The following is a 13,442-nucleotide window of genomic DNA, read 5'->3' on the forward strand; positions in this document are numbered from 1 at the left end:
GTGGCTACCTGTAAACCATATGCGGAGTGGTCAAGAAGGAGCTAAGACTATATGCCAGGGAGTAGTACCAACAATTGAAAGAACAGAAAATAGATGGTGGCAGCTTGTATGACAGAAGGAAACTCCGATATAGGAGAATCCTAGCTAAGGGTAAGCTAGGATGGTTGCGTTAACGCCTTACAGCATAACCAGTGGAGGCAAGGAGGGGTACCTGCACACCCCCGACGGCGCGACGTTACCAGGAGTACCAGTTTACGACATAACTAGTGGAGGTGAGGAAGGATACCTCCACGGCCCCTACATGCGGAGTTACAGTGGGGACAGAGGCGGGCTGACTCCACGCCCCCCCTGTACCACGGCATTACAGCGGCGGCAGCAGCAGCGGGAGGGATACCTCCATGTCCCCCCTACGCCGCTAGGACATTACACATATTAAAAAAATAATTCTAAGGCTATGTCCTTTTTCACCAAGGGCACAGAAAATAGTTCTTATAGACAAGATGACTGGTGCTAACACTGCCAACCCTTAGAATTTTTATAGTGAGGTAGCTTGTATGCTACTGGGTAAAGCAAAAGCAGTTATCAGAAAAATTCAGTGCTGAAAAATCAAATTGAGGTATTTTCTTGCTTCACTCAATCTAAAAAAAAAATCAATACTTTCACATGCCTACAAATTATCATAAAATGTATAGAATTAGGTTTATTCTTTTGCTCACCTGAAGGTTTTCATTCTGAGCAAAATGTTTCTGACAAATTTCACAGGTGAATGGTTTCTCTCCTGTATGCGCACGCAGGTGTTTACGAAGTTTCTGCTCATCAATAAAATTCTTGCCACAAAATGCACAGTTAAATCTGTGTATAACCTTAGTCTGCCCATGTTCACTGCGGCAATGTTTGTTGAACAGTTTTGACTCAGTAAACCCAATTCTGCATATTTTACAATGATATATTGGGACGGTGTGAACATTACCAGTCACGTTGTTCGTTTGAAAAAATTCAACTGTGGCTATCTGAGTAGATTCTCCATTGTCACTGTAAGAAAACGGACATTTTGAAAATTAAAATATTTTTCATATATGTTGCATAACGTGGAAATCAGTTAATGGTGATAGCCTCTGAGCAAAACTCCAAAAAGTACCCTAATACAGGGCCATCCAATCTGTTGTGAACAGGCATCATGCAACCTGCCAGCTGGTTCTGTGTGGTCTGTGAGTACAGTCCCCAAGTAAGTACCAACGCTTTCTTCAATCTTACTGACAAACCATAAAATTTGTAAGGACTTGATATGATGTTGACTACAGATGAACCTCTTTCCCACTTATCTCTATCATAACAAATTTACATGTACCCACCCTTGTAAAAGAGAGCATCTGTCCAAAATGCACACTGAAAAGAATTCAGGTGGGTACTTCCTCTATTCTGTGCAAGCCAAATTTGATGAATTTCTCTAATTTTTAGTAGTATTACACATATATTAAATTTAAATAAATGTTTTGAACCTTACAGGGTCGATATTTGTACTGGATTACTGGAAAGAAAAAAAAAACTACATATTTCATAACATGGCTCATAAGGTAGTAGTACAATGTGATCCCTCAATAATTTGAAGTTGGATGACCCTGTTCCAATAGACACGGTGCACACTTCATGTAAAATAAATTTTTCTATTTCTTAAAATCATTCTAAACTTTTGACTTCACACCAAATTAAGTTCTTCACACAAGAGGATTGCCATTAAATATAGTAAATCTTCTATTACAAACCTAACTACAAAATCACATTTTACCTTCCTGAAGCAGTAACAAACATTTCATTCTTAATGTTGAACACAGAGCATACACATTTCGCACACAGAAGTGAAACACTGAGCACTTGCAAAATAGGGGTACATTAACTGATTCAATGAATGACCAATAAACTAATTCTGCGGCACAGTGTCTGCCTTGAAAATTAATCACCTGATTTAATTATGTTATGGAACATGAATTTTCATCAGGTTCACAAACATTCTAGACTGGATCCTGTTACAGGCCAGTTAAATCCAGTCCACATCTATACAACCTATTTCTCAATGATTCATTTTAATATTATTCTTTCATCTAAGTCTGGGTCTCATAAATGGTCATTTCCAGTCAGGTCTTCCAACCAAAATTTTATATCAGTTTCATATTTTCCTCTCAAATTCTGATTTAATCACCCAAACAACAGGCAAGACGTACAATACATCAAGTTCCTCATTATATAATTTTTTTTTGTCCTCTTTCTTACACCCAAATATTTTTCATAGTACTTTTCTTCAAACACAATCTAATCTTTCATTGTGAATGCCACTTAAATTTGACAGTATCATTCCAGAGTAGCCTACTAGAAGGCTACCATTTATAGTGACCAATTCTTAATCAAGCGAGCACCGCTTCATCCACTGTACCTGTTATATAGCATCAAATGTTATGACGATTATGAATGCTGAACTGGCATGGATATGGACCAATGCAGTCATGACATGTTTTAAAATTTACCTAGAGGGACTGAAAAAACATATGAAATGCCTGTCATGATAGTCTGCAGGATAACACTTGAACCCAGAAAATTCCAAAGGAGTCCTATGTATTCATATTTGTCTGCATATACATTAAGATAATCTTTTGAGCATTCCAAAAATTGTTAATCCGCTCAGATGGCAGAGTCCAACGCTCCTCTTACCTAGCTTGACTGAGAAAACTAGGACCACTAGCAGAGTTGGCAAGCCTGTAACCCATCAAATTATAAACAAACTTACCTAGGTTATGGAAGATGCTGGAAATGCCCTCTTCTGTCATGCAAATATTCCTGGGACCTCCAAGAAAAGTTTTAACTCACACATTAAAGCTCTTTTTCAAAAACAAAGTAAAGTTGACATTTCATTCTCCTGTGCAAGTTGTTGGGGTTTATCAATGAAAAAGTTGAAGCCCAGCATTGATTTCATCCAATTTCTCTTCATTCAGCATTTAATGTTTTTTTGACTCAGGTATTCTTTTTGTCAAATGATGAAATCGGCGCTGCACTTTTAACATTCTTCTGAAAACATAACACGTGGCATTTCCAGTCTGCTGATGGTCTATGTGGATTTTATTCATATGGTGGGCTATGGGCTTGTCATTTCTGTTAGTGATCAGCCACTACAGTCCAGTTGGGCACGTGTAATAAAGCACTCTTCTGTCAGAGTTGCTTGATGGTTTGTGGAAGGCTCAAGGACGATGACACTGTACATAAAAGACTATTTCCTGTGTAACATTTGTACCCCCTGATTGTGCAGTGTTATAAACTGAAAGAAGCAGAAGAACAATCATTACCCTGTGTGTTCCAGCAGATATTCCTGGGTCAGAGGTTGTGGTTGCTCTTTAACTGTCACATCATCCTCTACTTCCACCTTCACCATTACTTCTGGCTCCTGTTCAATGTATGTTTCATCTTCCACCTCTTCTTGTTTCACATTTTCCTTTGTTTAAAAATAAACACTTGGCAATAACATATAACAAGGCTAACAGATGCAAACTTTAACTTTAACTAACTCAAGTAAGGAGGTTGGTCTAGGAGTAAACACAGAGAAAACTAAGTATATGTTGCTGTCTCATCACCAAAATGCGGGGAAAAATCATGACATAAAAATAGGAAACAGATGTTTTGAAAATGTTGCACAGTTCAGATATTTGGGAACGATGATAACAAATCGAAACCTGATTCAGGACGAAATTGAACCTGGGTAATGCTTGCTACTGTTCAGACCAGAAACTTTTACTTTGTCCTCTGCTATCTAAAACGTAAAAATGTTAATACACAAAATTATAATTTTGCCTGTGATTCTGTGTGGGTGTGAAACTTGGTCTCTGAGGTGAATATTTGGACCGAGGAGAGATGAAGTGACAGGAGGTTGGAGAAAACTGCATAACGAGGAACTTCACAACTTGTACTCTTCTCCAAGTATAATTAGAATGATCAAGTCAGGGAGGATGAGATGAGCAGGACATGTAGCACAAATGAAGAGGACTGCATATAGGATATTGGTTGGAAAGCCAGAAGGAAAGAGACAACTGGGAAGACCAACACATAGGTGGGTTGACATTATTAAAATGGATCTTAGAGAGATAGGATGGCATGGATTAGATTGATCTGGCTCAAGGTATGGACCAGTAGAGGCTCTCGTGAACATGGTTATGAACTCTTGGGTTCCATAAATGATGGGTAATTCTTGAGCAGCTGCAGAATTGGCAGCTCCTCAAGAAGGGCTCAGTAACAGATGCAAAAACTGGTATATTTCACCTTTTAACAAAATGGATTTCAACATAATTCCGAATGCAGCCTATTTCCCTCAGCAGGATGTCAGTCTGCTGATATTTAAAACTTCCTTTATCCTGTGCTGTTAATCATTTTAAATGATGCACCACCTTCACTACCGAGACTACATAGCATCAGATGGTAGGGTGACCAATGAAACATGACTTCAAAGAAAACGGCCATGGCCTAATCAAGTATTATCCCAGCATCTGCTGAGGACTGAGGAAAACCATGAAATACTTCAGTCAGGAAGGCCAGTGTCCTGGCCAAGATGTGAAAGGAGAACCATTTTTGTGTGAAGTATCTTACATAAGGTGACCCACAAAATGTCTGCTAAACTTCAGGCGGTTACTGAGTTATGCCCAGTGTACAATGTCATATCAATTCCTCATGCCTATGTGGAAGAGAAGGGTCCTGAAGAATCTATCTACGAAACCTTTCCAAGTAACATGTGACCTCAGTCTTCAGGGTCGAAGAATAAACCTGGCAACATAACAGCATGGAGCAGGTAGCAGCAAAGCAATGATCTTGATAAGACCCTGTTTCAGCCAGACAGAGGATCTCCACATTTCCACAAGCAAGTTGTAACCGTCCCCTTTTTATTATTGTATTTATTTGCCGGCTTCAATAGACCACTTGACTCTTCGCAGGATCATGTCATGGTAATAACTGAGGCAACGGGAAAACTGCACATTTAAAACCAGTCCACTGCTAAAAATCAAAGACACTATTTCTGCTCTCCACAAATTCTTTATTTCAATAACTTTATTGGCAAGTATGGAGTAACGTGCCCTTTTTTATTATTATCAAAGATTACTCGAACCAAATAAAGACTGATAATTTAGATAAACTTGGAGAGTGCAGCGCAATGATGTCTGCCTCTGATGGATTCAAAACACCAAGTCCTTCTGCCAACTCTATGCCGTGGGAGCGTCGCTTCATCCCCTCTATAGGATTTGACCCGACGGCCTTTCTCCCAGACAAGAATAGTTTCCCAATGGCTGATTTTAACTCCCAATTCATCATACCATCAGCACTAGACCATCACATACTGAACTTTTAGAATAAAGAGATCCAAAGATATTGAACCCGGAACCCCACACGTGAAAGCGGCTATTTCTTAGTTTAGGGTCCAATTACACCCTTCTGAAGACACTTTTATCATAGCTACCTATAAGGGAAACAAAATTTGCATCTTCGGCAAACTACAGACTTGCCTTTCGTGATGGCCGCGTCCCTTTTGCGGTCACCCAAGCTGCAGGTAACAAAACAAGGCAGTTATTTTTGTTCAGATGCAAAAAGCAAATCAGAACTTGCTAATGGATCCGTCTCCCCAATAAATCAGTCACTCTATTGAAATGGCTAAAGAGGAACATAGCGTCCACTGAAGAGTTTTAAAAGGTTTGGACTGTCACAAAGTGATGGACTTCAGTCAAAAGTTTGCACAGAAATGGACTGGCAGATATAAGCCACCTTGTTAGCCTGACCTTACTCATACTGAATTTTTTGATGGGGGAGGGGTTGCATCAAGGATGCTGTGTATGTGCTGTCATTGGCTACTGCTTTGCTGGCACTTGTTCGTATAATAACTGCAGTAACTATGGTTACCGTTCACTTGTGAACTGGAATCAAATACAGATATAAACACCGGGTCACATATAGTGTCCTCACTGAACATCTGCAAAATGTAGATTACAAAAACCTGACCTTAAACATACTCAAACTTATTTTGTTTCCATCCCTGTCATTAAGTTCAGAGTGCTGTTACAGTAAAAAGGTATACAATTCATGTGTACACCACCATATAAAGTACAGAATGTATAGAACTGATATAAGTACAGAACCCAAATTTCATCAAAATATAGTCCAGTAATTTCAGAGGAGAAACATGCAGGATGGTATCAAAAGACACAACATCACCTATACCTACCACATATTCTTCTTTGATAGTTGGAAGAACAATAGTTTCAGGTTGCACAAGAGGGTTCTCGTTATCCATTCTGTGAACTGCAGAATCCAGACTGGACAGCTGTTCTTTTAGTGGTGCTACTAGAACAAACATCCACTCTACATAGGTTAAGGAAACTGTACCAAGCGTAACCAGCTTTTTAAAATCCAGTCATTCTCCTGATTTAATGAAGTACTAGCAGAACATCCAATGAGAAGATAATGCAAATTATTATCACTTGCCATATGAACTTTCATACAGTTAACTTCCCCCTTCTCCTACATTCCTTTCATTCTATAAAACAAGCAAACTCTCTGGTTTTAGTCCGCAAGAGAACTATACCGACCGAGCAAACGCTGCTTGTTGGCGAAGTTAGTGCCAATCTTAGGGGATAGAGGGTGACATGTTCAGCGCAACGGATCCCTACGGCCGTTAATTTCGGTTTTCTAGACCGGAGCCCCTATTTCTTTAAAATAGCGCCTCAATTATCCTCCCGAGGCTGAGTGGACCCCGTTCTAGACCCACTACACAGAAAATCTGGTAGTGACAGGAATCAAACTTGGACCTCTGGATCTGTAGCCAGGAACTCTGACTACTAGACCACAGAGGCTGTATCTTCCATTCTACGTTACTTAATTAAGCACAGGGGTAACTTTACAATTTATTCACACAGTGGGCATGCTACACTGAACTCTTTAACCTCTAATGTCCAAAGCGCACATATCGGTACACTGAAAAGTACAGCCATCATGACCAAAGTACATATATTTGTGCATTAGGGCATTTAAATCTTGCTAGTAGAAGTGCATGCACAATTCTAAACAATTATTTTTAAATATAGTAAAATTCAATGTATGTACATTTTTATTGGCTTTTTCATGTATATATAAGCCCCTATCCAATCATATAACTGAACCGCGCCTTTGAACGGTACTCCTCGTAGCACCGGAGAATTCAGTCCAAAGCCATATTTCTTGCACTTCAGCTGCCTTTCAATTTCACCACTTCCAAACAAGATTTCATCGTCACTGTATAATGAAACGAAATTATGATATTTGAATTCATTACGAACTCGCAGAAAACCGAATGCACTCTTTATCTCAGTTAACGATGTGTTTGGTTGCAACCATAGAAAGGAAAATATTTTCTTGCATCTGCAATGGAAGGGCTGGGTACTGATGCAGGAAATAAAAAACTTTCTCTCCGCTCTTAACCAATTCAGGAATACACTCGCACAATACAAGGAGAAAAGAGGACTTGTTCATAGTGCCATGTAATATGAGTGTATACAAAAACAATTTCAATAATAATGGACTTTGTATGTTAAATCAACCGCCACAGTATATTAAAGAGATACCAGTACTATAAAAGTTTACAAAGACTTTGAAAACATTCCTACTTGATCACTGTTTCTATAGCATAGACGAGTTTCTCTTGTTTGGGGACAAATCCTGGTTCTAATCACTTGTAAACATATATTTCAAGAATAATTAACTTGTAGATTTTAATATTAGTACATGTTATAGGAAAGCCTACTGCCTTGTTCTGTATTTTTTTCTTACAGGAACAAGATCAAGGATACCAGGGTATTTTCTGCTGGGATAGAAGGATCGGGTCTTGAGGCATACAGCGGCATTGTGTGTTAAATGATTATATCAGTTCTATTATTAGAATCATTGTATTATCTTCGTATATTATTATTATTTATTATTGTAAAGTATTTGACTTGTCCTATATCATGTATGATGATCCATGGATATGAAGTAAATAAATAATAAATAGATGGTGTACAACACTCAAGATTACTGGGTTTTGACTCATTCCTTTCACTGGTATTCTAAAGCACACTATGAACACAATGCTTCAGAAACTGGATCTGTTTACATCCTTGGGTGAAGGGGTAGGACACACCTGCTCTATTGGTACTGTTAGAAAGAGCTTATCTCAATCATTTGACTAAGCCCAGCCTTCAAATGAACCCAACAGGGTAGATGTCTCTCACCCCCTCACTTGAGATGGAAACAGACCAGTTCCAAAACATTGCATTCTTTAGAACAAAAGACACTGGACAAAGTCCAAAATCCCAGTAATCCTGAGTAATGTATGCTCTATTAATTCTGCCTGGAACTTATTTAAAATTTGTATCCCTCTCTCAACATTTTTCTTTTTAAAGGATATTTTAAGAGTTATAAAGCCTCAATGGTGTGCATGTGTCAGTATCCCAACAGATTAATTCAGATTTAATTTTTAACATTAAGAATTTCACATTTTACTACAGTCAAATCACTGAATCTCTCTGGAATCTACTGATCAAGTTTATACAACTATTCTTGTAATTAGCGGGGGAGAAAAAAAAATTGCTTCTCTGATGATCATGACCTATTTCATGTCTGGTGAAAGTTGGTTTGGCCCTGCCATATCTTCAATTCATTACTCCCACCCAATTATGTGTTTCTTGCATACTAAATTGCACCTGCAAGAAAAATAAATTACAGCCAAAAACAGGATTCCTATGCAACCTGTATTATCTGCTATTTAAGTGTCTTGTTCCAATGTTCCAATGTCTGTAAGGGCACATAAGTACCCTGTAACCTCAGTATAATTCTTAGGACAACATGGTAACACAATGAAGAAGAATAAGAAAATACAGTAAATATACACCACATCAAACGACATTCAAAATACAAAGCAACGATCTTCATGCATTGTAGATATTATACCATCCACAAGTCTTTCATACTATGGAGAAGCAGATGAACTTTCATTTGAACTTCAAGTAAATAATGGGTCACTAAAAGGTAAAGTTGTCCCTGTACTTAATCAGTTAAGCACTATACCGTGAAGGCATATGGAGTAGTGGGTGTATGGATACATGTATTCTTGACATTGATACCAGCTGAATATGGCGGTCAGCTTCAAGCCCCAGACGCTTTACTTCTGGAAAAAGAGCCCCTGGTACCCACTGGATAAGAGGCTTGGTGGGTCCCATAACCGGTTTGCACAACATGAAGAGGAAAATCTTGTCCCTACCATGACTCGAAACTCCAACCCCTCAGCCATCCAACTCATTAGTCAGTTGCTATACGAACTCCCACAGAAAGGCAAAGTTATCCCTGTACTTAACTAAGCAACACACCAAGAAAAGATATGGAGGACGGAGGTACAGCTCCACCATTAACCCAGGCACTAGATGTGGGTAAACAATAAATTAACTATGCCTATCACATTTCAATGTAGACCCCTTACTTTTCAGACCAACGTCAATGAAATAATAACACAGTAACAATGATTAAAGGAGTACACAGACATTCACAGCTTCCCCAGTAAACTTACATATTCATTACATGAACTATGTGAAAGGGTTGTAAAATGACACACTATAAACAACATACACACACACACATATAACATTGGCTTGCTATTTCTCAACACAATAATGAAAGAGGTGTCCTTGTGCATAATTAAGAACGTCATAAAAACGTAATGGGGAATGGAGGTACAGAATTCTTAACCTTGGAATGGCATCACACCAAAGCCAGTGGTCAGATTCACGATCTCGCCACTTAACCCTCTTCATATATTTGACAGGGGGCTAGGTCCCCTCCGGTGTCAATCCTAACGCTGTGAAGAAGGGTTTAATCAACTGTCGCTTCTTGGAATCGAAGCCCAATTCAACTGCCATACACTCCTTAATCGTTATACTAAGTGAGCTATCCCGGCTCCTAGTCAGATTATCCGCATATGTGCAATAAGGCAGTGTACAAATAAACGTAATAAGTCATAACAGAAAAGAAACAAGTCACATGTACACCTAATTCCAATTACGGCAGAAATTCTTTATAATTATTCCACACTTAGGATTACAATTCCAAATGTAATTAACGCAGCTACTATTAACACTGCAGCACACACACTGTACATTAGCTTGCCATTTCTCTACAAAATTCTGATTCAGGTTTGAAGCTAATACCATTAAAATCAGACAAACTTTCGTCAATGAAGTGATTACACCTGACTGACCTAAAATCACGGATCAACAACCTAGTATTATCTGAAAACCTAACCAACAAAACACTCATACCTATAACAAACAATACCACGCCAGCTCCCAACCCACTGAAAACACTTAAAATTCCTACATTGTTTGTCCACCTCACCCAAAGAAGTTTCTGTCCACAGTTCAGACGCGGAAGAGGTGCTCAGGTGCGGGGACTGGATGTACGGTGATTGGACTCGGTGGTGTTGATAGCAGCGCTCCTTGTGCCTCTTTTTTCGGCGTCGGTGAAAATACCACATAGCAAGTACGCGCTTTCGGTCCATCATTCAATGTTCCTTCATCAAAACTGCGATTCGGTACGGATAAAAGTCGCTCTAGTGTGAAAAGGAGATCGTACGGCAAAAGAATCGTACGACCGATGTTGCTGTGTGTGAACGTGCCCTATTGGTACTGTTGCATTATCCGGACCGATCAGGCCCATGGAAAAGATTCGAATGCATTAAGTACATCAAGGCAAATAGACAGAAAACTACTGCTCAGTTTAATTCAGAAATGCATTGTGCATTGTTATTTAAGCACAATATTTTAAAAACATGCAATTGGTTGCCTGTGCATATAACCAACAATCTGCAAGAGTTCTCACTATGTAGAATCGATACCTATAGCATCGAGGCATGAACGTAAAAAGATGTCATGAAGAGTTCTGGGGTATGGCTGTGTAGCCCTGTGACCCCTATAACTATGTTCCACAAGTTCCACAGTTCCGCAAGGTAGAACTCTTCATAAACATTGCTGTGAAGACCTCAAACCCAACGGCAATTTTCCTATTTCAATTACAATCGATATATCATATTGTAGACATATAAAACAAGCTGGCCAACTGAACACTGTCATTGTTCCGTGACGGTAACTGCGGTAACTGCCAGAAAATGGGAAGCGGGTTTTATTTCCTCTTTTTAATATGACTTATAGATTGGTCTTAAGTCGGTTCTTATTTCGGTTTAGGTACCCTCTCCGTATAGTGTTCGCGGGGAAAAGTAATGTTTACCAATAACGTCAAGATCTTCCAAATTGAATTTCGTAACGAGTTTCCGGAGTCTTGCGAAGAAAATTGCTTAAATAAAATAACCGTAAGCCCCAAACATCTATGGTTCAATAGAACTGTACAGAATTTGTGTCTAGCATCCTCATGGGATTCATGACCAGAGTCTACGTTTCTGCAGTATAAAATTTCCCCAAATGCACAAATGCGGCGGCCCGGGTTCGGTCAAGTTGGATTTATGGTGGACAAAGTGGCGCTGGGATTTCCCCTGCCAATCTTCATTCCACCAAATTCTTCATCATCATAATCACCCGGGGCAGGCTACGATAGGCCAATCAGTGGCCACTGTGACAAGTGGACCCAGTTGAACTCCACCCCCCCACCAAGCGAATTAAAAAAAAATTATCACAATATTAATCTTGGTATTTAAAACAGTACATTTTTTAAGATAGTCTTTATTCATAATGGAGTTTTCCTCCACAATATTATCACATTATTATTATTAGTATTAGAACAGTACCTTTTTAAGATAGTCTTTATTCATTATGGAGTTTTCCTCACTGTATAAACACATTGGGGATGGATAAATTGATAATCTGAAAACGAGCCACTAAACAATCATGGCCAAATATTCAGTGAAAATTCACTAAAATCCTCTTGGAAAATCAGGAATTCTATTTGTGTGACTATATTATCCCAGGATTTATGCTGGCTTCGAATGGCATAATACTTTGATAAGTCAGCTTGAATGCTTATTTTTTTATTCTTAATTTGTCAGAGCGAAATATCAGTTTACATCCAAAGGTTTGATTGATTTTTGTTCCCTTCATTGCTAAGTGCTCTGCTGTTTCATTACCCACATGAGAATTTTATATCTTTTTGATGACCTTTCAAGACTATTTTGGATGAATGGCTCTCTGTTAACATCGCCCTTGGACGTGCAATTTTACTACTGTTTGTATTGCTGAAACTAAATCACTGAATATAACAGCCTTCTCAAAGGGCCCAGTTCTACCATACAGTTATATTAATGTAGTGTTCATTGCCTGTCTCACCATCAAAGTGAGTGGAATGCTGTCCAGCAGACATAAAAACTATACAGTTTGCAGTAAATTTCTGTTCCTGTCTGTGACAGAACCATCTGTATAAATTAGGATACAGTGCCTCAACTATTTCTAAACGCTAATTTCAATACTGATTGATATGTAGCATTAAATACAGATCTTGGACTATCCCTTTGCTTCTTGAAAGCCTTTTCAGAATCACAAAGTTTTCAGAATATTTAGTTCCCCCCCCCCAGCTGTCTTCTCTACATGGTTTTTGCATGTCAATCTTCTGTACAAGTACATTCTTAAATATTTAGCATCCTGTGTTTGCATAACAGGGTTGTTATTAATTTTCATACTGACTCTTGGTTGCTTCTGGCACAGGGTTAAGACCTCACAGAATGTTTTCTTTGCAAAAAATAGAAGAAATACTTAATGGAACGGAGCCATACGATAAGTGTAGTTGGTTGAGGCACTATGCTACAAGCTGGAAGATTTTTGGTTCAATTCCTGATGCAGTCACTAGATTTTTCAATCGACCTAATCCTTCCAGCCACACTATGGTCCTGGGGGTGACTCAGCCTCTAAGAGAAATGAGTACCAGGAATCTTCCTGCGGGGTAAAGGGCAGCCGGCGTGTAAGGCTGACAACCTTACCACCATATGTGAGCCGACTGTCTAGAAAATGTGGAAGCATCAATGTCTCACAACCCTATGGGTCTCCGCAGTACAGTTATGGCTCTTCTTTTTTTTTAACTTAAGGGAAGAGATCACCTGAGAAACTTTCACAGAGGGATGTCAAAGAGACAGCATATGAGGATATCAACTGAATTCACCTGGCTCAGGAGATTTTTAATGACTAGAAGCTCCGTAAGTGGACTCTGCTCCATGTAGTTCTCCATCCTCAGGCTGCTTAAAGAGACGTAAATCCTCCAGCACTAATCAGTCAAAAACTTTTAATGTATTTGAAGAAGACTCTTCTAACTTAAACTTTGTAACTTGTTACTCAATTTACATACAGAATATGTCACATACCCACAGCAACAGCAACTGAGTAATACAGGGATTTGGAGTGGAATACAAAATGTATGCCATC

The 13,442-nt window shown here is 38.9% G+C and overlaps 1 protein-coding gene across 6 annotated transcripts in view; it reads right to left on the reverse strand.

Annotated features, from left to right (window-relative positions):
• Positions 1–10,884, reverse strand: part of LOC111871736 (zinc finger protein 239) — a 16,403-nt gene extending 5,519 nt beyond the window's left edge. Inside the window, exons 1-4 of one of the 6 annotated variants that reach the window (XM_023865031.2) lie at positions 10,402–10,884; positions 6,245–6,363; positions 3,333–3,478; positions 717–1,032 (exon numbers count right to left, since the gene is read on the reverse strand). In XM_023865031.2, coding sequence (XP_023720799.1) covers positions 717–1,032; positions 3,333–3,478; positions 6,245–6,363; positions 10,402–10,585 — 765 coding nt within the window. In that variant the 5' untranslated portion in view covers positions 10,586–10,884. Of the gene's footprint in view, positions 1–716; positions 1,033–3,332; positions 3,479–6,244; positions 6,364–10,343 lie in introns of all 6 variants that reach the window. The other 5 variants (XM_023865032.2, XM_023865033.2, XM_023865034.2 and 2 more) reach the window with 5 other exon arrangements.
• Between the last annotated feature and the right edge of the window lie 2,558 nt (positions 10,885–13,442).

This window comes from Cryptotermes secundus, unplaced genomic scaffold (genome assembly GCF_002891405.2).
Source record: "Cryptotermes secundus unplaced genomic scaffold, Csec_1.0 scaffold602, whole genome shotgun sequence".
NCBI lineage: Eukaryota > Metazoa > Arthropoda > Insecta > Blattodea > Kalotermitidae > Cryptotermes > Cryptotermes secundus.